At 48.6% G+C, this 25,624-nt stretch overlaps 2 protein-coding genes across 13 annotated transcripts in view; both read left to right on the top strand.

Annotated features, from left to right (window-relative positions):
* The window catches only part of LOC111843126 (forkhead box protein P2), a 117,273-nt gene extending 100,399 nt beyond the window's left edge, over window positions 1-16,874 (top strand). For 9 of the 11 annotated variants that reach the window (XM_072710098.1, XM_072710091.1, XM_072710090.1 and 6 more), the window contains 7 exons: window positions 2,755-2,956; window positions 3,293-3,369; window positions 3,469-3,570; window positions 7,341-7,462; window positions 7,915-7,984; window positions 8,835-9,070; window positions 12,924-16,874. In XM_072710098.1, the coding sequence (XP_072566199.1) occupies window positions 2,755-2,956; window positions 3,293-3,369; window positions 3,469-3,570; window positions 7,341-7,462; window positions 7,915-7,984; window positions 8,835-9,070; window positions 12,924-13,068 (954 nt within the window). In that variant the 3' untranslated portion in view covers window positions 13,069-16,874. The remainder of the gene's footprint in view (window positions 1-2,754; window positions 2,957-3,292; window positions 3,370-3,468; window positions 3,571-7,340; window positions 7,463-7,914; window positions 7,985-8,834; window positions 9,071-12,923) is intronic. The other 2 variants (XM_072710093.1, XM_072710092.1) reach the window with 1 other exon arrangement.
* Window positions 16,875-18,032: 1,158 nt separating this feature from the next.
* LOC111843144 (myoD family inhibitor) overlaps window positions 18,033-25,624 on the top strand; it is a 58,863-nt gene continuing 51,271 nt past the window's right edge. Inside the window, exon 1 of one of the 2 annotated variants that reach the window (XR_011989595.1) lies at window positions 18,033-18,400. The gene's annotated coding sequence lies outside the window, so the exon portion shown is untranslated. The remainder of the gene's footprint in view (window positions 18,401-25,624) is intronic. The other variant, XR_011989598.1, reaches the window with a different exon arrangement.

The raw sequence follows: 25,624 nt of genomic DNA on the forward strand, positions 1-25,624 counted from the left end.
AGGCCCAAATTGCTGTTTAGCTCTGTGACTGGGGCGGCGCTGGGGGGCCAGTTGAGGCCCCAGGAGAGAGAGAACCTCTGGTTAAAGTTGTTTCGGTTTCCGTGCATGAACGTGACATTAACGGAAATGACGGCGCTGTCGCTGGCCCCCCAACAGGCTGTCTGAAACTGTAATTCGCATTGTCGGCAGGGGGAGGGAGGGTGAATCAGAAACAAAATCCAAACACAACTTTATAGGAGGTAATTTTATTTGGACACACATATTTATCCCTGTGTAAACATGAATGCTTCCATATTTCAGACGCTCCGGAGAGACACATAAACATCCCGCTTCCGGGAAACGTGCAAAATAAATATTTTCCGTCATAATTATTTATTTGGCAATAATGAGGCGTTTTTTAATGTTTCGGGGGAGAAACATAGTTACAGTGTTACCACCGCCAACCCTCAACCCCATCTCAGTGGAACAATTTTCCTCATCACGTCCTATCATATAAAGTAGATAATCACAAGATAGAATAATTACCCGGTAAATCCATCAGGAATCTGCCGCTCGTTTTTTCCAATTAATTATTCAATCAGTAATTTTTCTCCCCTCGCAAAACTCCAGCCGCGCGGTAACATCCTCGCTAATAAAGAATTTTCGGCCCGTAATCCAAAACAGAATATGAATGAATCATGTAAATGAAGTATTACATTACATAAAGCACGCGTGAAAGGATCACTAATTGCGTTTGATGGCGGGCAATTAATACGGGAGGGGGGGCGGGGACGGACGGCTCGCCATGTAGGCACCCCGGAAGTGTTCCGGAAAAATGCAAGGCCCAGTACGGAAAAAAATACAATAATGTGCATATATAAATGCATATGTGCTGAATTTATATGCTGTAGAGAAGAGGCTCCATAATTGATATCATAGTACAGATTTATGTTCTTATATGCAACAGGCAGAGTTGAAGCTGCCCACACATTTGATAAATATTAATAGTTTGAATTTATTAGCGGGGCTGTTGGTTCATCAGAGCACCGTTAGCAACTCTGAGCGCAGTGGCTCCGGGTGCGAGCTCATTGTGTGCTCTGCGACCCGGTTTGTTCCCGAAGCGCTGCTTCATTAAATGTCTCCTCTCGGCCATGTTGCGGCCGGACGGGAATCAAAGCTGTCAGGCCCGTGAGTCGCAAGTAATGGGTTTTTTTCTCGCCGCTGAATACATTCCCGGCCCGTCTCCTTTTGCCGATCTCGTCTGCAGTTCGGATATAATGAATTCCGTTCGGCCGATGCTGGATCCTCTGCCTCCGAACTTCTTCTCCTTGTTACCGGCCCCGGTGTTAGCTTAACACCATAAATATACATGCTTCATGCACTCTTCGTCTCCCAGTTGTTGCAAACAATTTATACCATAAACAGTGCTAACTTCCAGATGGTGAGTCATTGCAGTAGCGCAATTAATGAGCTACTAGTGAACTGTAACCCTTGAGTGCTTTGAACTGGTTCTGCACAAGGGAGCGGGGTTTAACTGACCATCAAACCCACACACCACCCGGTTTTAGCCCAGCAGTCTTGGATCAGGATGTAAAAAAAATAGTACGATCCATTAGGCGGGGGGGGCGGGGGTGCTCTGCAGGGTGCCTAGCGCCTTAGCTTAGCAGTGCTAACACGCTGCGTCTGGCTGCGGCCCAAGAAAGAACAATTAGTCGGCATATGTTAATTTGTGCTCCCTCGGAAATCCCTCTGTCTGCCGTGCGTGTTGAACATCCCCACAAAGAAAGCTCCCGCCACAAAAGCTCTTCATTTTTCCACTGTTACCAATGGCCCCCCCGTGTCAGCAGTCCTCTGATGGGCGGGGGTGCCGTCTCATTTTTGGCACCGGTTCACTGTGAGCCGGGAGCAGGCTGCCCCCGGAGCCTGATGTCTGATGACTGAGGTATATAGTGCCGCTGGGACTCGTATATACAGTGAAGGTCCAAACGTGCGCATGTCTGGTGGCCGCTGGCAGCCACGGTGTCCCGTTTTCCGGCACATTCCGCGGAAGACCCACCCGGTGACAACATCGTCATTCGATGAAAGCAATACTCCTGGGGCGGGCGGCTGGCTTGATGTGTCTCTTGACGCGTTGGCACATGCCACAGATGAGTGTTAACAAGGGCGCCACCACCTAACCCCCCCCCCCACCATCCTTCACCATTGCCAGTTATGTTTAATTTGAACATCATCAGTGTCCTCTAGCTAATCTGCAATTAAGACAATTTGGTTAAAATGTGTAGTAATGTCATTACCGTTCCACCAAATTAGCACGGCAGGCTAAAGGTTAGCGCTGCGTTTGCCAGATGGATGTTTCTTCTGAGCAGAAGTCGGGAAGCTGGAAATAGCTATTTACCGGCGCGTTTCCCCGTCTCGCCGAGCCCTGACTGGCCGCGATCCAGCGTGAGTGGCGGCGCCGGATGCAGGGGAGCCCGGCACCGGGTCGGAACGGGCCCGGCTGCCAGCGGCGCAGATCATTAGATAATCTCTAACAGCGTGTGCTAATTAGGATCCTTATGATACAATTTCATCCTGTAATTAGCCCAGATTGGCTGCTTCCTCTGCCCATTATTAGTGGAAACACAGCTGTAGGTGGGAATCCGCCGCTGTTCCTCAGCGCCTCGCTAAACTCTCTCCATCGTTGTCTTTCATGATTATTATTATTATTTTTATTATTATTATTATTATTATATTTACCCCCTGGCCCCCTGCCCTCCTCCTATCCAATGTCTGCAGCTCAACCTGGTGTCAAGTGTCACCATGTCGAAGAACCTGCTGTCTGTGTCACCGCCCAACTTACCTCAAACGCCGACCACGCCCACGGCTCCGGTGACGCCGCTGAGCCAGGCCCCCCCGGTGCTTAGCCCAGCCAGCCTCCCAGGCATGGGGGCCGTGCGCAGGCGCCACTCGGACAAGTACGCCATGGCCATGTCCTCCGGTACGTGCCGCCGACGTCCAGTGCGACGCTCGCTCGGGCAGGGGTGCCGTGAAGGATTTACAGGGCCTCTTGCATTCGGAAACACTCCCCCGTTCAAAGCTTTACATCCACTAGGCTTCCCCCACCGGCATGTGGGCACACGGACGATATGATGATATGATGTTTTGGGATTCCTCACGAATTCCTCAGAATTAGAATTGCATTTTTCCAGACATGTAAACTGCTGACTTTATGGTATCTTCGCTAAAAATCCAACATTAGTTCTGTACCCAGAGGACACAAATTTACCAATCATTTTGGGGGTGTGTGTGTGTGACACCTTATTTGTTTCCACAGAGATCGCCCCTAACTACGAGTTCTATAAGAATGCGGATGTGAGACCCCCCTTTACATACGCCACCCTCATAAGGCAGGTAAGTGGAAAATAAATGAAGTCGACCTGATTAGATTAGAGTTAATTAATTGAATCCGGCCTCGTTAGCGACGCATTATTGGATGTCGCCTTGTCGCAGGCCATCATGGAGGCGGGAGACATGCAGTTGACACTTAATGAAATCTACAGCTGGTTCACGCGTACCTTCGCCTATTTCAGGCGCAACGCCGCAACCTGGAAGGCAAGTCCTCACTTCAGGAAGCCGCCGCCAATGTCTTTGTAATTTTATTTACACTTTTTCCCCCTCCTCATTTGGAGCAATTAATAGGCGAGCGTCGGTGGTTGAAAGCACGTTCTGACACACTAATTACAGAGGGGGCACTCAATCACCGAGCCCCGTCGTTGGCTGGCCGAGTTACCCCGCCTTCCTCTCCTCATATATGATTGGCTAATTAGTTTGAAAAATGGCTGTTTGGCCTGCGCAGCCAATGGGGGCCGTGGTGCCGTGCCTCGGTGCGTGGCTGTCTGCACACATCGTACCTCATGGCCCGGGCCGGCCGGCTATCGCCGTGCCTGTGACCAATCGGCCGGAACTAAAGGCAAGTTAAGTGAAAATTATCCTGTCAGGACAGAAACGCAGTTTATTTACATAGACAAAAGGCCTCATTTATATCCCCTGTCCAAACAATCTCATTGGCTGGCCTCCCCACAAAAGGGGACGGTGGAGAAATGGCCTCTTCAACGTATCTATTTCTGGGAGTAGACGGTGTCTGGGAAGATAAGAGCAAGCAACCCCCCCCCCCCCCACACACACACACACACCACCCCCAAGCCCTAGCAGTTTTATTTTCATTTCAGAAACGGGGAACGAAACATCAATTAGCCAAAAGACATTCGGTTAGGGGGGGGCCGCAGCCACTCATGTGGATGCCCCGTGTTTTTAATTTATTTTTTTTTAGCTCTAGATTCACTACGCCGAATTAATTTGGATTTAGAATGCAAATTACCCGGCTGAGCGATCAGAGATGCGTATGAGAGGACGGGCCTCCCTCTTCAGGTCTTTAGACGTCTTCTAACACCTGCTTACGTCGCCTCTCTTTATCTCGGTGACGTCCCCAAAGTCACGAAGCGCCGCTGTCCTCGGGCTGGCGGACGGGGGACTCTGTGCGCCAGCATTGTCCGCTGTGTCTGGATACTTTTTTTTTTTTTTTTGCGATTCCTGTATCTGACATATTTATGTCTTTAGTTTCACATTTCCTTTGTAACTTATTAGAGAAATGACCCACGCTGGGCTTGTCATTTGATTAACTGAGAGGGATTTAAGAAAAAAAAAAAAGAGGAAGGTGATTTAATATCTCAGCGTGGTCTCATCGGCTGGCCAGGGGACCCAGCTCTCATTTCCAACAACTTATTAGTTCTAACTATATAGCATGCATAATAAAACTGCTCATTTGCTCATTAATATTAAAACGATCATATTCAGAGCCATGGGCATTAAGATCAATCAAATCCTTGGGTTTTCAGGTCAGATGTGAGATGTGCTTATGAGTTTTTATAGAGCCCTTTCTGTGAAAGCGCCGCCGATGCAGAAGCAACGCACCAGACTAAAATTAATGAAAATTAAACAATGCATGTATTTGTGGGGATTTAACCGGATGCATGTAAATGTATACAAGCATGTGGCAGAAGCCTTTTGTGTTTTCTTTGGGATCTGTACAACAAAATAAAATGTTTTTTTGTTTTTAATTAGATTAGAAACATGTAACAAATACAAAGAGGCTGTTTTCTTCTGTGGTTTGTATATCGTTCTGAGGCACTGAGTGCATTTGTGAACAGAGTAACGGCAGCTTTACCTAATGGGGGGGTCGAAGTCTGCAAGTGTAGATATATTAGCATTATGGTGGGGGGGGGTCCCTGGAAGCCTGTCAGCGACGCCTGTAATGGGGGCACATTGGACATGTCATAAACCTCTCAAATGCCACATCACACCCCCACTGCCTCCGGGACCACGTGCCAGTCTACACACTCTCTCCTGCTTATCACGGTGGGGGCTCTTTAGAGGGACGGGGGACAGGAGCAGGACGGGCTCTTTAGAGGGACGGAGGCAGGAGCAGGACGGGCTCTTTAGAGGGACGGGGGACAGGAGCAGGACGGGCTCTTTAGAGGGACGGGGGACAGGAGCAGGACGGGCTCTTTAGAGGATGGGGGACAGGAGCAGGACAGGGCCTTTAGAGGATGGGGGACAGGAGCAGGACGGGCTCTTTAGAGGGACGGGGGCAGGAGCAGGACGGGCTCTTTAGAGGATGGGGGACAGGAGCAGGACAGGGCCTTTAGAGGATGGGGGACAGGAGCAGGACGGGCTCTTTAGAGGGACGGGGGCAGGAGCAGGAGGGGCTCTTTAGAGGATGGGGGACAGGAGCAGGACGGGCTCTTTAGAGGGACGGGGGACAGGAGCAGGACGGGGCCTTTAGAGGGACGGGGACAGGAGCAGGACGGGCTCTTTAGAGGGACGGGGGAGAGGAGCAGGACGGGCTCTTTAGAGGATGGGGGACAGGAGCAGGACAGGGCCTTTAGAGGATGGGGGACAGGAGCAGGACGGGCTCTTTAGAGGGACGGGGGCAGGAGCAGGAGGGGCTCTTTAGAGGATGGGGGACAGGAGCAGGACGGGCTCTTTAGAGGGACGGGGGACAGGAGCAGGACGGGGCCTTTAGAGGGACGGGGACAGGAGCAGGACGGGCTCTTTAGAGGGACGGGGGAGAGGAGCAGGACGGGCTCTTTAGAGGGACGGGGGAGAGGAGCAGGACAGGGCCTTTAGAGGGACGGGGACAGGAGCAGGACGGGCTCTTTAGAGGGACGGGGGAGAGGAGCAGGACGGGCTCTTTAGAGGGACGGGGGACAGGAGCAGGACGGGGCCTTTAGAGGGACGGGGGAGAGGAGCAGGACGGGCTCTTTAGAGGGACGGGGGACAGGAGCAGGACGGGGCCTTTAGAGGGACGGGGGACAGGAGCAGGACGGGCTCTTTAGAGGGACGGGGACAGGAGCAGGACGGGCTCTTTAGAGGGACGGGGACAGGAGCAGGACGGGCTCTTTAGAGGGACGGGGGACAGGAGCAGGACGGGCTCTTTAGAGGGACGGGGGAGAGGAGCAGGACGGGCTCTTTAGAGGGACGGGGGAGAGGAGCAGGACGGGCTCTTTAGAGGGACGGGGGAGAGGAGCAGGACGGGCTCTTTAGAGGGACGGGGGAGAGGAGCAGGACGGGCTCTTTAGAGGATGGGGGACAGGAGCAGGACGGGCTCTTTAGAGGATGGGGGACAGGAGCAGGATGGGCTCTTTAGAGGATGGGGGACAGGAGCAGGACGGGCTCTTTAGAGGATGGGGGACAGGAGCAGGACGGGCTCTTTAGAGGGACGGGGACAGGAGCAGGACGGGCTCTTTAGAGGATGGGGGACAGGAGCAGGACGGGCTCTTTAGAGGATGGGGGAGAGGAGCAGGACAGGGCCTTTAGAGGATGGGGGAGAGGAGCAGGACAGGGCCTTTAGAGGATGGGGGACAGGAGCAGGACAGGGCCTTTAGAGGATGGGGGACAGGAGCAGGACAGGGCCTTTAGAGGATGGGGGACAGGAGCAGGACGGGCTCTTTAGAGGGACGGGGACAGGAGCAGGACGGGCTCTTTAGAGGATGGGGGACAGGAGCAGGACGGGCTCTTTAGAGGGACGGGGACAGGAGCAGGACGGGCTCTTTTGAGGATGGGGGACAGGAGCAGGACAGGGCCTTTAGAGGATGGGGGACAGGAGCAGGACAGGGCCTTTAGAGGGACGGGACAGGGCTTTTAGGGGAATGGGGACAGAGACTATAGATTATATACTTTATCATATATAATAAACAATATCAATATCATACTGTATATAATATACAATATTCAGATGTACAGTATCTGCAGTTATATTCGCTTGCACAAATTGAAATGATAATAACTCTCCGTTTCCCCCCCCCCCCCCCCATGTGAACCAGAATGCCGTGCGGCACAACCTCAGCCTGCATAAATGCTTTGTGCGCGTGGAGAACGTGAAGGGCGCTGTGTGGACCGTAGACGAGGCGGAGTACCAGAAGCGGCGATCGCAGAAGATAACGGGGTGGGTGATGCGAGTTTCCCGGGACTGACACCCTTGCACGCTGTGGTTCAGGGCTCAGGCCTTCACACACACCATTCTGATTAAACCGCTTTTTCTGGATCCTTTTAAAGACCATTCATTAAATGGCTGCCCTGATTTGGAAGCACCATATTATGTGTTTCGGCTTTATAATTCCTAGCTGTAATTTACTCTTCTTGTTCTAGTTACTATACAGCAAGAGCACAACTGAGATTCTTCTTCTTTGCTTGTCTGTATAGAATATGGGGTTTATTTATAGAACATCATTCATCATAATTTTATATTTTCTTCTTCCTCTCCCAAGGAAGTTTACTTTGTGCTGCTGTTTCATTCTTATGAAAGTGTTTCGTGAGAATATATCCTGCAGCCTGAATACCAGATAAAGCATGAAAATCTCACTTACTGTGTTTTGTTTTTTCTTTTTTTTTTGCCAGGAGTCCAACACTAGTTAAAAACCATCACTCCAGTCTGGGATATGGAGCAACTCTCAATGCAAGCTTACAGGTGAATACTTAACCCCCCTCCCTTCTTTTTTTGACTGGGGAGACACACACGCTCCCCCACGAAGCTGTTTGAGCAGTGTGGCCCCCACGCTGAACCTTCCAGTCCACCCCATCCGGCTCCTGTCTGAATAGCATCACCGGCAAGCATGTCAACCTCCCCCCCCCCCACACCCTTCCCGGCCCCTGTGTGGGAGGGACGACAAGGACACCCTGTGGCAGGGATAGGAAGCAGTGTGAGAGCAGCCTCTGCCGACGCGAGCAGAGAGTCATTAATATTAATCTCCGCTGTCATGAATGATTTCTCCCCGCGCCAGGTCACACGAGCTGCTCGTGGCAAAAGCCTGAAAATTTAATTACTGCCTGTAATTTTTATGCACAAGAGGCGAAATGTCAGGACTTTTTATTTTGAGGTAAAGTTTTGTCTGTTTTAATAGTCATGAGGCAACTTGTTTTTATTTATTTATTTAATATTTTTTTCATGTGTAAATGGGCTCTCTGATGGCGCCGTGCACGCGAGAATGGAGCGTTTCAGTTAGCGCCCGGATCGCACAACTGCGTGTTTGGGCAGTGTGTGCTGTTGCCCCACCGTTGTATGTGTGTGTGTGAGTGTGTGTATGTGTGGTGGGGGGGGGGATTAGTGGGTATTTTACATGCCCATGTCAGAGTGAAAGCTGAAATTTGAAGCATTGGTTCTAAATAAGTTAAGAAACCACATCCACCTGGTTAGGCTTGTTTTTCCAGGTGCTCACTTCAGGGATCTGACTCTGTGAAGCGTGTGTGTGTGTGTGAGAGAGACAGACACCCCTGATGAGCTACCTGTGCCTCCCCCCCCCCCCTTCCTCCCTCTCCAGGCCGCCCTGGCGGAGAGCAGCCTCTCCCTGCTCGGCTCGCCGGGTCTGATGTATGTGTCCCTCCCTCTCCAGGCCGCCCTGGCGGAGAGCAGCCTCCCCCTGCTCGGCTCGCCGGGTCTGATGAGTGGCAGCTCCACGGGGCTGCTGCAGACGGCGCCCGAGGACCTGAACGGCGCCCTGGATCACCTGGACACCAACGGCCACAGCAGCCCCTGCTACTCGCCGCAGATGCACAAGTGAGTGCCACGCACATATCCCACAATGCACTGCACCCTTACCCACATTGCACCCAGCCACGTCACCACTGAAGGGTTTGTCCTCCATTTTGCAAGGAAATAAGTGTATAGATTTAAAACCACCACCCACCCCATAAAAATAAAATGAAAATGGCACACATTTGATCATACCTTAAATAAGTTTACAGTTAGCTTTAGGATAAATCTAATCTATAAATAGGGGTAATTACAGATTCAATTTTAATTACTCCAATGTCGGCATTGTAGGGGTTTAGAAGTTATATTTTATGCAAGACTGTTCCTATTAATATTTAGCAGCTAACTGTATCATTAATTACTTTACAATCTTTGCCTTTCCATCTTTTTTAATGGAGCAGAGAGAAGGACTATTAAAAATTAATGTCTTGTGGGTTTCAGAAATGTGTCCGCGGCAAGCGCCTCTCCCTCATCAGTGATGTCAGTGGCGTGGCGGTCCCGTGCCCGCCGTGGCCACCCGGGCCGTGTCACGTGCTGCCTGCTGATGCCCGCCGTGTGCCTCTGGGTGCCGCCTTAAAATGTGCGGGGGCAGAAAGGGGCAACAGCAGCTCGTAACTTGCGTCTGAATAATGCAGCTAGGCAGGTTTGCACTCAGGAAGCCATTTTTACCACTATTATCTGCGTCGGATTGGCTTCACGTCCAGAGGGTGTAACCCAGCCCCGTGGCCTGTGCTGCCTGGGATAGGCTTCCCCACCCCCGCTAGGGTCCTCGCCTCCCTCCCCAAAACCATCTGCCTGTACACAGAAACTACATCCTCAAAATGGAAGAAGTGTGTTTCTGCGAGTGCAGCTACATATGCCGCGCTAAATAATGCAGATGCGCTAACGAAACTAAAGGGGGAACAACAAGCTCTTCGGATGCCAGCAAAGTGAGCGATTACGCGGCACGCTGTTCCTGTGTCGGGGCGCTTCCACCACGCGCCGAGCCCGGGCCACACTCAGACGCCTCGGGCTGGCATCCCTTAACGGCACGGCGTTCCGCTGGGCACGTTTTTGCAAAATAAAGTCGGGATGAGCTAATCCCACGTGTAAAAACCAGGGGAAGTATCCTGAATGGGCTTCCTAAAAATGTGGCTGATAATATTGAGAATCGGCTTGTGAAAAGTGGTGACGTTGACTTTTAAATATCAATGATATGTATGGTGCCCTAAATGCAGTTTCCCTTCTGTATTCCTGGTGTTAGCAGGCTGAGCCGCAAAACATACTGATACAAGTCGAGGAGGCAATTTCCTCATGGCATGTGTCCTGGTCTTAACTGGCCAGCTGGGCCGGGGGGACGCAGAGGGACCCGCAAGTCCGGGCCCGACTCTCCCATCCGTAAAGGAGGTTCTCCTGTCTCCGGTCTGTCTAAGTCCTCCTTGGCAGTGCCCTCCAAGCGGCGTCATTTGCATCGACTGCATTGCTATGCGTGATTGCGGGTAATAATCCTGTCATAATATGCGCGCGTCCCGGCCCGATTGCAGCTATGAATGCCGAGATACATAGCCGGCATTTATTTCTGACTTCATAATGCTCGCCGCTCATTAAATGCTAAATGACGTCTTAATACACTGCAAAGTGACTGCAAGAACTCATCATTTCTCTTGCTTCCCCCCCCACTCTCTCTCTCCAAACCACACAAGCATGTTACTGATTTATAATTAATGCAAATGAAAGCCACAAGCGGCTCCCGTGCGCCGACAGCGTGCTCAGCCGCACTGCATCCGCACTGCATCCGCACTGCATCCGCTGGCCCGCCACCCGGTCCACACTCATTAATCTCCCTTTAATATTTTTAAGTACATATCTCTGGGATTGTTTGTTATTGTATGATAAATAGAAGTGACAGGGATTTTAGAAGGCTACCTTTGTCACCAAGCTCGGGGGACGTCGTCGCGGGGGGGGGGGGATTTGCATCCGGGGGTTGGGGTTGGGGGGGGGTAGGATGTCCCATTACTCATCCCTTGAAGTTAATTGGGAGATGGAATCAAATTTTGGGGCGGCAACAGTTTATGTTTGTGATCAGAGAGCAGGTGCTTTGGAATGATTCAGTGACACCTGCCCCGGGTGTTGTGAGCCGGCCTGGTTGAACTCCCCCCCCCACCCCCCCCACAGCATTCCGGCCACTCGATCCTCTCGCTAGTGGATCCATTTCTGTTAGTGGATCCATTTCTGTTAGTGGATCCATTTCTGCCTGAATGTGCGCATCATTCAAGAGGGAGGGGAAAATGTGAATTAATTGGTCGGCATCCTCCGCAGACGAGCCTTCCCAACAAGATCTGAATATTAAGTTATTTTGCCATAAATATTAAAGTAATCTGTACCTTTTAAAATTCTTTTCAAATTCAAAGTTACTTTTGCTATTGATGTGTGTAGCCCATGAGAGCAGAGGAAGATCCGTTGTAATACGGAGACTACATGATAAGGGGCTTTTTTCCCCTCCTCCCCCCCACTGGGATTCCCTGATGCATCTTACGTGTCAGAAATAATTAGGTTTTTGTCAGATTTATCATTGTAGCACAAACCTTTTCCTGAGTCGGGCCGGATCACGTTAAGCCTTGTTTGTGTGTGACAGTTTTATTATTCTTGTTAGGCTGCCGCTTGCTTCCTCGCCCCCTTGTGTGCAGAGATTTCCCCCCTAGCTCGAGTTGGGCTCCGCGTCCGTGTTTTCTCCAATTTATTGACACTTGGTAAAGATATTCATTCATTTGGAGTTAAAAACATGTATCATCATGTCTGACGGAACCGCTGGTCTGAAGTTGATTAATGACAGAGTCTGCCTGCCGCTCTCCTCTCTCTCTCTCTCTCTCTCTCTCTCTCTCTCTCTCTCCCCCCCCCCCCTCTCCCTCTCTCAAAGCCTCATGCCAGCCCTGCATATTAATGAGAGATTGCCATTTCTATTAACAAGATAAAAAAAGCAAGATTTCTCTTGCTTCGGGGGCAAGAGGATGAGAAATTCTCGATTATTTATAATGTAGCTTTTTTCCAACCAGGTGCCATCAGTAAACTTTTCTGAGCTCCTGTCCGCCCCCCCCCCCCACTCAGCCCACCCCCTCCCAGTGAAAATTAGCATCTTCATTTTTCACTCCAGTCCATTGGCAGCCAGAGTGGTTTCTGTTCCTCACTTGATTTATTTAGCGTATTCTTAAGTAACTCTGCCTGAAATTACGCATTGGCAGCGTAAGTGTCTCGTGTCCCTCTTTTTAAATTTTAATTGTGCTCTGAGCGCTTTGCATTTTGGGGGGTGGGGGGGGGCACCCCATGAGCAAGTCCTTTTATTCTGCATCACAATTAAGCTGTTTGCTGGAACACAGGCCGCCGTCATGATATTAAAAGGCCCGATTGCCGCCATTAAGCAACGAGCCTTACGATCATCTTCTGGGGGGAGGGGGGGGCCTGCGTGGCGTTTAGAGCCCCAGAGAGGCTTCGGCGCGCCCTGCTCTGGGCCGACCCTCCCCCAAGCCCCCCCCGGCTCACGCAGCATTTCTAATTACCTTTTCTAAATAGCAGCGTGAAAACGGAGCGATCACAGCAAGGCGAAATGCCAGGGAAAGGCTGTAAGCAAACATTTCAATAATTTATGAAAGGACGCCCTCACTTTCCTCCACTTAATCCTCCATTGTGGAAGATGCGGCTGCTGCCTGCTCCGTCTGCGGGACGGGACCAACCCAGCATACCTAATGAGATGGAGGACAATGTCACCCGTGTCCCTCCCCACAGCGCCACCCTCTGCACTCTCAGCCGCTCGTAATCTGTCCCACGTGGTACCATTTTCCCGTAAGTTTCAGTATTTTGTCCGTTTTTAACTGAGTTACACTCTCCCCCCCCACCACTTCAGGCCGGCAGTCCACGTCAAGGAGGAGCCCCTGAACCTGGACGACGACGAGTGTCCGATGTCACTGGTCACGACGGCCAATCACAGTCCAGAGCTGGAGGAGGACCGAGAGCTGGAGGAAGGGAACTTATCGGAGGATGTCGAGTAGCGGGGGTGGGGTGGGGTTTGGGGGGGCATCCCCCACATGCCGCTCACGGTGGCATGCGGCTGACTTTTTTCCCCGGGACCATTTACTGAGCATGCATCGTTGGGACAGCCTGAAGGAGGTATTCCTTAGAGCCCTTTGGGAAGCGGACGTGACGGGTGTAAAATGCTTGGTTTTTAACTCGACAAAGACTTATTTCCTTACAAACTGCGTGGCTCTGGCCGTACAATAGAAGAAGACGGTCTAACGTGTTCATTGCTCAAACAGAGGTGAGGAAGAGCGTGTCCGTAGAAAGCTACCGGCATTGTATGCTGCCAAAAGAAATAGTTTTAGCTCTGTCCTGTATGAATTTCCCACCTGCAGTCGTCGACGATGGTAGAAGCCGCCTCTGGCCCAAACTCAGTCGTCGCTCTCCTGTCATATGCACGGGATGGGGGGGCCCAAACCCACCGCTGCTCCTTGCATGCAGCTAAGATGCTATAAGCTGTATTTTTTTTTTTGACACCATACCCCCAGTACCTTGGTCATCCAGTCATCACTCTCGGCACTTGACTTCACCTGCACCGGAACCGCAGCACCGGACCGAATCTGACCACTGCGCCCTTCCTAGAAATCTCGGTCCTGTCTCCCAAGTATGAAGTGCAAAACCATTTGTGCAAGCTGTTTAAAAAAAAAACAAAATAAAAAACAAAACAAAAAAAAAAACAGAAAAACGGGGAAAAACGCTGACCTGCATATCCTTCTACTGCCCTCTTTACCTCTTCCTCCTAAAGCTTTGTCTACCTGCAAACAGTCAAAGGCAACAGCTAGAAACCAAAGCCAATCTATCTATGGCCAACAGCGCAAGCAGGAGCGGCCGGGTCTTCCCGGACCGGCCTTCTGGAACGTTCATTAGTGCAAAGGAAAGCTTTCCACCAACTACCTTCTTAAATGACCTCTGGGATCGTTTTTTCATTTGGGCCCCGTGCAAAGAGGACGGGGCCGATCCAACGCGTTAACCCCCCCCCCCACCCCTCGCCTGGCGGTCGGCCCGCCCACCCCGCGGTCACGGCAAGAATCACGGCGGAGGTGGTAGCAGGCTGGGGGGGTGCGGGGAGAGGCTGATAAGGAGCAACCTACACGAGGATCAAGATGAACACTGACCAAAATACGCTTTGTGTATTTAACAAAAGTGCAGAATTCGTACTTATGTGAAACTCCTTTTTTTTAAAAAAAGAAAAAAATACTTGTTGTTCTTTTTCCCCGTTATGGCATTGTTTTCTGGTGAATATGTGACGTTACTGGGACTGTTGCGTATGTTAATTTAATTTCTTTTTATGTTTATTTTTTTTCTCAGAGCCGTATTAAATTAAACTAAAAACAGTAACCAAACATTTTAAAGATCTAGTAAAGCCAAAAAAATTATAATTTTGAGTTGATATGAAATGATCTGGCTTGGTTGTTAAGAGCAAAGAATATAGCCATTGTAGAACAGGATACGGAAGGTGAATAGTAACCTTTTCTAAGTGATATTTGCTTTCAAACAGTGGAACATTCATTGTGTGATAGGGACTTATCTGTAGCAAACTGTCTGTACAGATATGGTGGGTGTACAGATACCTGTGGATAGATGGGTTTTGTAGTGCCATCATGTATCCAGCTAAAACCATTTTATACCATATTTGTAGATTTACAATAATTTGGACTAAAGTGATGGGGGAGGATGGTCATTTATTTGTCTGTTGTACCGGTTTGATCTCAGCCAATGTCATCTAGAAAAGCTGATGTATCTTTTTAAAGGTCATTTCTGTTTTCAACCAAACCAAAGTTACGCAAAGTTCTGCCTCTTGTGATAGGACAGTAAGGCTGACAGTACACTCCCTTCTGAAGACTTGCACACAGTCCACATTTTGGTACACTGGCTTTCCTGCTCCTTGTTTTGCTAAAAGCAAAGGAACCTACCAATGCATAAAATGAATTTTCTATGGGTTGTTGAAAATGCTTTGCGTTGTATTTGAAATACCGAGGTAACTCCGCATTGTGCGTATGGAAACACACTGTACATATGTCGCTTTATATGTGCCGTACCAGGTCTTTGTAAACTTACTTTTTCTCCCCAACCAAGCGACCTCATAACCTGGTTTATGGTTATCGCTTTACCAACGGTTGACTAAAGGGGGCCGCTTACGCAGGACTCTTTCACACGTGCGGGCTCTCATACTGCGTGAACAGTAACACCCACACACACACTGTTACACGGTCGCTTTGTACACGCAGTCACATGTATAATCCTACTCAGTCACTATACACATATTGTTCCATACTCACCTTGCATGCACACACACACCATTACTCTTGTTGTACATGTTCTCAGTTACTCTGCACACACACACACACACGTGTTCCTACATGCATTCTTGCATATTCCCATACCCGTGCACTGTACACACACTCTGATATCACACTTGGCTACACACGCACAGAGATGCACGTATGCACTAGTTCCTCTTGAGGGATGGTGAGTCCTGCCAAGCAGCCTGTCAATCGCCCTCCACGGGGGGGGGGACATCTCACCCGGTCACCTGTCACACCAAATATGTAAGGACGCGACGTCTTTCGAAAAAAAGGGTCCTCCCACCCGTCCAAAATGCTTTCCGGAAGCTTCTACCTCTGTCCGACAATTTCCCAACAAACATGTCAAGACTGCATGAGACGTTAGGATGCCGCAGTAGATGTAGCTGGGGTCCGAGTGGCAATGCCACATGCGGAAGATTCACGTCCCAATGGGTCATCCTCACATTTCTGTCCAACGAGCCATTTTACAAATGACTTGCGAAGGGGAGTATTGTGTTTTCAGATGCATGTCTAAATTCGTTGTTGGACTGAAAATAAAGTTCAATTAAAAAATAAATAATAATAATAAAGTATTAATTATCATCAGGAAGGTGGCCGACGTGTTCAACGGTAATATTACCCATACCTCAGCTACACTGTTTTTGGAGGGAAAAATAAAAAGGTCTCAGTCACAGAATGCGTATAAACCTGTAGATTTTGCATGGGTTTTTGTAAGAAAAGAGCAAAAACGAAAAATCGATTAAAAAAAAAAAAAGAGAAAATGTTTAAAATAGCTGCTTGCACATTATTACCAGGAAAACCTCCAAAACTGCAGTCTGTTTATCCTCTAGAATTTAGGGTTGTCGGGGTTTTCTGAGTTGCTTTTGTCTGTATTTTGATAATTGTGCATATAATGTAAAAAAAAAAAAATGTTGGTGGACCCATTTAAAAAAAAAAAAAAAAAAAAACGATCTGACCTTTTTTTTCTAAGACGAGAAAAGTCGGAGCTGCTTTTCAGCAGTCCTGCTCCTCTGTCATCGCTTGTTACGAGTAGCAAACCCGCGTTTCCTGCATCTGCTTCTGCATAGCTGTTGTAAGGCTTTAAACTAATATGTGTATTTATTGCTTGTACTTTAGTGCATACCCAATGAAGCATTACGTCTGACAGTCACCGTACCCTTTCAGTCCCTCTTCCCTGATGACAGGGATCCTCTATGTATACAGTAAATTTTAACTGTCGCAAAAGAAAAAAAAAAAAGACATCTGTTTATGTATTTGGTGGATCTTTTGTTTTGTTTTGTTTTTGTTTTTATTTATCTTCTATGGAGGTAAACTAATTTTTGATACTTTTCATTACTGTGTACTGTGTCCATACTTTGAATTCTCTGACATGTAGAAGTCATGGTTGAGAATTAATGTAACAGATGTTATTTGTTCTGTATTCATGGCTTTTCACTGCTGAATAAAATAAAGGACCAAAACTAGGATTTGAAAAACAGCTGTCTACCTCCAACTTTCAGCTTTTGTTTTTGTTTTTATATTTATATGTATATATAGGCTACACTAAAATATACGACTGTTTTCTCCTGATAAACTGTCACTTAGGTAGGGCCAGGGGAGTCTCTTAGAAACTTTCTGGATGTGCTGCACAAGCTGCCTCCCTGAATGGTGTCAAGAGGGCAAGGACTGTGAGCAGCATTTTGAGAGGGTGGGGCAGCCCAAAAAAAAGCACCTCTAAAAGGTTGGAGGCTGTGAAATCGGGATGGGAGGGGCTTACTACAGAGACCTATGAACCCAGGAAATAAATACAGTATGTAATGATTGTTTATTGGTCAAGGGTCAAAGAGAACCTGCAGAGATTGAGCAGCAGGCGCCTGTGCTGACGCAATGATCGCGGTCTCTGATGACGCACACAATGTGACGCCGCCCCTTTAAGGACCCTCGCTCTGCCACTTCTGCAAAGCAATCGTGTGATTTGGCACCTGCGTTTACATGGCCTGCACCTGTCATAATGCAGACCACACAAGGGGCGGGCGTCTCTATGCTTTTATGCTTCATTTCACGCTTGTGGATTTTGTTCGCCGCCGCGGATCTCCATGTCCATCGGCTGCGAATGACTGTAACGGCGGCCGCAGCACTGCGCTGATTAATTTCGCGATAACGCATCTGTGGTGCCGCAATTACATTCCAGTCAACCGCCTGCTGCCTCGATTCGGGCTCCTTCCTCAACCAAATGAGCATCTGCTGGGATGCTGTGAGAACAGCTGCCTGTTTACGCTCTCCTCGTGTCGTTAATGTGCCCCAGCGTGGAGCGCCATGGCGGGGGCCGACTGTACGTTGTTCCCCGTCAGATGCCACTGCAGCCGCGCCGTCCTGCGTGATGTTTGTGCAGCCGAGTGAGGAGGTGCATATGGTGCGCGACAAGAAACACAGCGTAGGACACGACTATGCGCCCCCCCCCCTCCCCTCCCAGGCAGTGTTAAAATAATAATGCAAGAGCATTACCCGCCCTGATCTCGAGGTTCAAATGGTTAAAAGCAGCTGTTTTTTACATCATCAAAATGTGCTAAGCTCAAATGGAAGGTCTTTAAAAGGACAGATTTAAACATCCACTGAAACATGCAACGAATATCAAAGACGAAAAGGGAAACTAATTATAAAACCAAAAATACATTTTGTAGCATTTATTACATTGTAAAGTTACCTAAGAAAAGCTTCAGACTTTTTCCAGACCTTTTCATTTTTATTCTAGCTGTAATTAGTACGGCTGAGTCTCCGCTACAGAGGCCGCTTTCATTATGACAGCTTCATTATGGGGCCTTTTTCAGATGCTGAAGCAGTTTCTCGTCACCATTAGAATTTATTGCGGTGTTGTTGTTAGCTCCGCGCTCCGAGGACAGAGTGGTCAATATAGAGGCCACTGGAAAGGGGTGACAAGCGACGTGACCTCCGTCCCCAAGGCAGGAAAGTGAAGCTCATCCAGAAGCAGCACGGGCGGACAGCAAGGGACAAGGGATTTATGGTCTGGGGATCATGGCGATCTCTCTCCGTGTGCTACATAACATGCTATAATAATAATTATTATTATTACTATTATTATTTTGAAATGTGTAACAGGGTGGCATCTGAGATAAGTTATCACATATTTGCAGTCATTTAGAAAACTGATGTTTTCATGAAAAAAAAGATTCTAGTGTCTGCCAGTTTTTATTATTGTTATTATTATTGTTATTTTTGAAACTTGTGTATCTCTTTACCTGAAAAAGATTGTCAGTTCAGCAGAATTACCTCAGCTCTGGGCTGTGAAATTGGCCTCTAAATAGTCTGAGGAAATGGCAAAGCTAATTGAGATCATCATTATTATAATTGCAGCTCCCTAAAAGTGCGTCTTAAATAAATTGCATTGGTCTTGAGTTCATGTTTGACGCAGTTGCAAAATAATTGCATGGCCCTGAGGCATGGTGGAGTTTTGTTGGCGCTTTTTTTGCAACATGTATTTTTTTAACACAATCTTGTCTACAGTCACTTACGTTTAATGTTTTTCATCTATATCGGACAGATATACCGATTTAATGTGCACCGTTTTACCAGGAGTGACACGTAAATACACTGCAATGCACAATTTCACAGGCAGAATTCATATAAATTTATAGCCTGACAGATGAAAGGTGTTATTGTCTTACAGAGATATCCGTAGGGACAGTACAGAGAAGGTTAGACAGTAATTACTTATGTATTTATGATTCATTTCAGAGGTTGTCTCCCAGTAATTCATATGATGTGTACGCGCAGTAAAGGCATTTTGGCGCCATCCTAACGTAGCAGAAATGTATTTTATTATAACGGCCGTGTCAGAATTATATTGCGTTTTCCTGAAAATAAGGCAATGTTAAATATAACATTTCGATAAGATTGACTTGGAGTTAAGTACGCAGGCTGTGCAATTAAAATAACTTCAGAAATTGCTGAATGTTGATCTTTATCGCTTTGTGCGTACTTCATTTCCATTTCGAAATAATTAGAATATAGTGTAATCGTTATATAATGCCCGTACTTATTTTTTTTCCGTGAATGTTCCTGTAAACAACAATTATTTTCACATACTGTTTTATGTAGCCTACCTCGTTTTGAATTTGTTGTAGCGCAAGTGTTAAGAGAAAAATATCTCATGGACAGTCTAGATATCAATTCCAGACCGTTTCACGCGAATTAGATCGAGACCTAATTGACAATTCATCTGAATTTATTAAAAAGAGATTTTGTCTACATACCACCATTGAATTTGATGCACCAAATTAAATTAGGGTACTGGATTGTATCTCTGCCTTAAATCCTGGAAGATTTAAAAGGGCTTTTTAATAACTTCTGAAGAGTAACTTTCTATTCTGTTGGCTTCTAAAAATCCAGCGTTAGTGAGAAATGGTAGGTTAAATCACTTACTGAAGATTTTTAATGACATTTCATTGCTTCTCGTATAATTACTCTTCATCTAAGATATCCTGTAATGATGTTGGACAGTCGGGTTGGGGCTCACTGGCTTTTCTTCATTAGTATGTCATTCCCGTTTCACATCATGAGATTTAATTGTGATGCTGAATATGCACAGCTCTCCACAGAAGTCTAATCAAAGTGGATCCACTTGTATTATTCATACCCAAAAATCAGTCCACTTGCTATTTTTATAAATAAAAGAATACAGATACATAAATCAGCTGTCATTAGCGCGTTAGCGGCGCGTCTTCCAGACGCGCGAGCAGCTTGTTCTGCTCCTCAAGATTATTTTCATCAAGATTAAAAAAAGAAGAAAAAACCTTCTACATTAAATATACATACTAATTCTTCCACGAAGTAATCAGATTACAAAGCATGTGACACGGTGCTCGGAAAATGAAATGAATGGCAATAATGAGAAGTAGAGGTGTGCGTGTGTGCGCGCGCGCGCGCCCGTGTGCGCGTGTGTGTGGGGGGTGGAATTAGGGCTTCCTATTAAGAGGAGGCTCACTTCGACCCGGAGCAGCAATGGCAGCCGTGGCTGAGAGAAGGAGAGCCAGGCGATTTCTGGGGTTTTGCTGACGGGTCGGGCTCCTCCAACGTGGGGGTTTGCAGGTGGACCCCCAGATCCCGGCCTCCCAAAATGTGACGCAGTCACGCATTTGTTTTTATGCATATCGTCATGCTAGTGTTTATTATTATTATTAATATTATTTGTATTTATTTGAATAGGATTATAAACTAAGAGAATCATAACCGCTTTCTCCTTTTTGATGTAAACAGGCTCGGCTTAAGCAGCTGATTGACCTATAATAACCAACAGCTAACGTATGTGAGTGATTTTAATTGACTAGCTCTTCATTTTATAATGCTGTAAAAAATATGACAGGTTTACCCCCCCCCCCCCCACCTCCCTCCCTCCAGCGGTGCTAAATGTCTTACTCAGCTACATCGCAGATACTTTCATGTGAAGCAGATAAAAAAGCCTAATGTATTTACTCGCTTACACCGAAACCACGTTTAAGCTACACAGGTTCTCTAAGGTGTCTGTGTCTCTGCCAGGGTGACTGGTCAGGCGCCCAGGTGCAGATGCTGGACAGGTAGCTGGCCTGCTTCTCCGTCCCTGTGTGTGTGTGTGTGTGGGGGGGGGGGGGGGGGGGGGGGGGGGGGGGTTGGTAAGATCTCCCAGGTGCCTGTATAAGGGAACCACCCACCCCCTCCATCTCCAAAAATCCACAGCTGCATCGGTGTGTTTGATGATATTCACGCCGGGTCTTTTCTGCTTCTCCTGGTCAAAATTCCTTTGATCTGTTATTTGCATTTTAGTGGCCATGGGGAAGCGTCTCCCAGAAAAATCACTCAGATGGGATTTTTTTCAGCATCTTTTCATCCTACCTGGGGCTTACAAGCACACCTCCCCAAACCTCCCAACATCCCCCCCCCCCCCCCGCCCCGCCCCGCACGCATACACACACACACACACACAACACACATACATACACACACACACACCCCCATTCCTTGCAAAGTTCTCTGATTCCATTTAGCCCCGGATTGAAACAAACAAGTTGGAGATGAGAGCAGTGTTGGCTTTAATCTAACTGTCTCACCTTTGCTGTACCTGAGGGCATAAGGGGAGCGAGACAGCAAGGGAGAGGTGAAAATTAAAAGACACACTCTCTCTCTCTCTCACTCACACACACAAACGCGAGCCATGCGGCGGATGGCTGCCAGCCACGGAGGTGAGCCACCGGGCCTCCTTTCCCCCCGTACCCTACGCCTCCTACTCGGGGTGCATCCTGGGTAGATTAGCTCCGTGACAGCCCGGTTTTTAGTTTTCCTTGTATTTGATGTTTTTAAACAATTTATATTTGTTATCATATCAAAGGGAGGCGTGCGGCTTTCAAAAGAAAAAGGAGAACACAACGCCGAAGGCTCTTCCCACAATGCATTTCTTATTCCATTTTATCTTTCTTGGTTTTGACTAATGTCAGTAACAGCTACCGGTAATGAACTGCTTGTTAGCGTTCGCTGTTGCCTCGCAGCGCTGTCTTTGATAAGCTGTCAGCCAATTGCAGGCATTTCCCGACGACTTTACCGAAGCCGGGTGTTTATCGATCGCAAGATAATAACGGGAGAGATAATTCTACAACTTCATTGAAAGGAGGAATAAGAGGCAGTGTACTTGAGGAAGACAAACCTGCGTGTCCCTAATCGTGAACACGGGGGTTTCCTAGCGGGGCGCACGATGGCCGTGAGAGCGGTAAACAAGCTGCCGGTGTCTCCCTCTCCGCCGCCGCCGCCGAGCTTCGGCCGGCTGCATTCAAAAGCATGCAAATGTGCTGGGGCCCCCGGGGGCGGCCTCATCGCTTAATGCGGTGCTTCTCGGCTCTCCGACGGCCTGATTGTATTTCGCATTTGCCACGCGCTTTTCCAGCACCGTGTAGCTCATTCAGAGAGAATTCCCCGCCTGGGCGCGTGACGTTCCGCACCCTGTGCCGTGCACCCCCCCCATGTCGAACCCCCCCCATGTCTGCATCTGCCACGTGCTACTCTCCATGTTGTCCCCAAAGCCAGCAGAATTATTCCTGTAATGCCCAAAATTACCCCCCATAAAAAAACCCTCCATTTATATTTTAATTTGACATTTATACAGTATTATACTATTTAAGTGTGGATCCTTATCAGAGTTCCTAGCTGAGAAAAATGTGCCATGAGTTTGTTTATAGCTCGGTGACAGGAGGATGGCAGGAACGGTAGGATGACAGCTAGGAGATGGCCACGCAGAGGGAGTTCAGACAGAGGTTTGTGTTCTGCAGTCACCAGTCGGACTGTGACAGAGATCCCTCAGGTCATCTGTATTTTTTATTTACTTTCAGCCGTGCTCCTCTTCTTATGTATGTCAGAGCTGAAAGGGGCCTTGACAGACTACAGTCTACACAGCTTGTGTGATGCTCCTATCTGTCTGAAGTCACCCTGTGGCTGACTGGGTTCTGCTCCCTTCAGAGGATTGCTCACGATTGTGTTGGGGGTCACTGGCACAGTACAGAACATACTGTCGTCAAAACAGTCTGTTTCGCTTTGCGCTGTCGAAGGTTTTCGTGTCTCCCGCTATGTGTGTTCAGTGACTAGCTGTGCAACTTGTCCCGCTACTGGGTCAGTAGCGTTACGTTATTGGCTATGCACACGGCTTGCTCTTACTGTAAGTCAGTATGGTGTCTCTTTGATGAAGTGTCATTAACTTTGCAGGATGTCTCATTGGCTAAGCATGTTCAAGTCAAGTCACAATATTGTCATACCACACATGTGAAACAAAATTCCATTTCTACGGTGCAGAATACAGCCAGAACAAGGAACAGTGATCGACTATGTTTCTTATCTCCCTGGATAAGTGTGTGAGGTCATCAGCAATGCATCTAATCTCATTGGCTAAGTGTGTTAGCTTATCAGCTATGCATCTCATTGGTTAAGTGCATTAGGTCATCAACTATTGCATCTTATCTCATTGGCTTAGCGTATTAGGTCATCAGCTATGCGTCATCTCATTGGCTAAGCATGTTGTGTCACCAGCTAAGAGCGATGGGTCCTCCGTCAATGCTTAAGAAGTCTCTGTGTCACTAGCAAAGCCTGTTGTTTTGTTGGCATGCCCTGTTGTCTGCTATGTACGTCATCTGCTCACCACAGCCAGCCAGTCGTTAGCTAAACGTGTCGTTATCGGTTTAGCACGCCGCGGTCCCTGCTCGTCGCCTTGAGCCCGGAATGGGAATCACTTCCATTGGTGTATTTACGTGCTTGTTGGTGTCAGTTTTCCAGGGTCAAACTGCAGGACCCTGCCTGAGGCAGGCTGTGTGTCCTGCATCCACTCGACGTTTTCACACTTCATCATGCCACCTTCATTTTCTGCCCTTTTCTCACAAAATTGTTATTTTAAGGTAACCAGTGGTGTTTTCGCTCACTCCGCACATCTGAAATAATATGTAAATACAGCGTAGGGGAAGTTCACCCCCGTGATTAATGCTTACGAATTCTCCAGCTCCCCCCCCCCCCCCCCCCCCCGTACACGCCAGCAGCACATCAACTCTCTGTCACACTAACTGTTTTCTCTCTTGGATCTTTCCCAAAAATTCATTATGTCAAAAAGCATTATGAACATCAAAACATTTCTGTTTACAGCACCGCAGTCGTGTCAATTAAATCTGATAAATAATTCAAACATTTATCTTCCTAGCCAGGGGAATTTTTAATCAAGCCTCATATTTGCTTTAAATTAGCACTGTCAAGTGAGCATTTGTATAAAATCCCTCAAATCATTAAAGATTTATCAATTGAAATCTGTTTAGATTATCCGCCTGTTAATTGGCTGGATGGAATCTCACAACACTCTGCAACAAGTGGGCGGGACTTTGAGGGGAGTGTGGCTGATTGGGTGCATCTGCAAGCTAAGGCTTTGAGGATGCAGCCACAAGCCGTGTCTGCCTGGCTCGTTTTTACATTATTGAGTCGCTAAGCTTTGTGCTTCCCCTTTAAATGCCATTAATACACCTGGATATTTTTCCAAAGCTGCTCAGGTCGAATGGCAGGATGGCGGAACAGCAGCCCCCCCCCCCCCACACACACACACACACACTTGGGATTTAAACCATCCCCGCCCCCAAAGGGTCAGCTATTTAACCAGAGCGCCTCACATGAGTCGGGTCACTTTTATCTAATGGCACTCGGTCATGTGACCTTTGCTCTGGCAGGTGGCCCATGTTTCTGTGCTGTTGTTCTGGACCCAGGGAGCCACCAGAGCCGCCCTTGGCGTGGATGCCGGAGCAGCACAGGGGTGACAGCTGAGGCTCTATCGATAATTCATGCGCCCCGAGACGTACAGATGTTCCTCCGGTTCCTCCTTGGCGTGCGGGTGGGGGGGGGGGGGGTGTGCTGCCGTGGAAACGGCGTCGGCACATCGGTGCGCGGAGCGGTGCTGTTTGCCAGATGGCGGTTAAACGGGGGCTGCAGTTTACCGCAGCGTGATTAATGGGACGACACAATCGGCCGCGTACGTCGTCGCCAGGGCCTGCACCGGATCTGCCGGCATGAATAAAACGGCAGTAATTAGAGCTACACCGCGCCTCCCTGGGTCGCCACCAGCCGCGGGGGAAGCCCACCGCCGTTTTGATGTTCTCTGCTCTCAGCCGCCTGCTCCGCCCTCCTCAGGCGCATCACACCGCGCATTTCCAGTGTCTTCGCGGGACGCGGAGCAGCCGCCGGCCCCTTTGACGCGCCGCCTCTGAGCCGCCGTCGCCGCTGTTTGTTGTTGTCGTTGCTGTCATCGCGGTTTTAACCACAGTAGGTGCGAGGCTGTGCCTGGAAGCTCCCATTCCCGCCAGCAGATGGAGAGAAGCTTCCGGACGAAAAACAATGTCTAAGATTCAGTTGCTCAGCTGGTGCCTTCTGTGACATCCGTAACATCCTAATGGGACGTGCGTAAATGTTCCGCTCGGATTCGAGTCGGAGGCACCTCCGCCCCGAGCCTGTCTCGCTCAGGAGAGGTCCGTGTCCCAGATGGGCCTGCTTCTGGCCCGAAGTTACAACCTGATTTTTTTTTTTTGCCCTTAGATCCAGATGCCAAGGGTCTTTCCGTGGACTGCTGGATGTTGGGAATTCCGCCTTGATGGAGCAGCCACAAAACATGTCCACCTGACACATTTCCAGTATCCAGTCCATCCCCAGGGGAGGGGCCAAGGACCGACAATGTGGGGCTCCGCGGCGT

This window comes from Paramormyrops kingsleyae, chromosome 3 (genome assembly GCF_048594095.1).
Source record: "Paramormyrops kingsleyae isolate MSU_618 chromosome 3, PKINGS_0.4, whole genome shotgun sequence".
NCBI classification, from domain to species: Eukaryota; Metazoa; Chordata; class Actinopteri; order Osteoglossiformes; family Mormyridae; genus Paramormyrops; species Paramormyrops kingsleyae.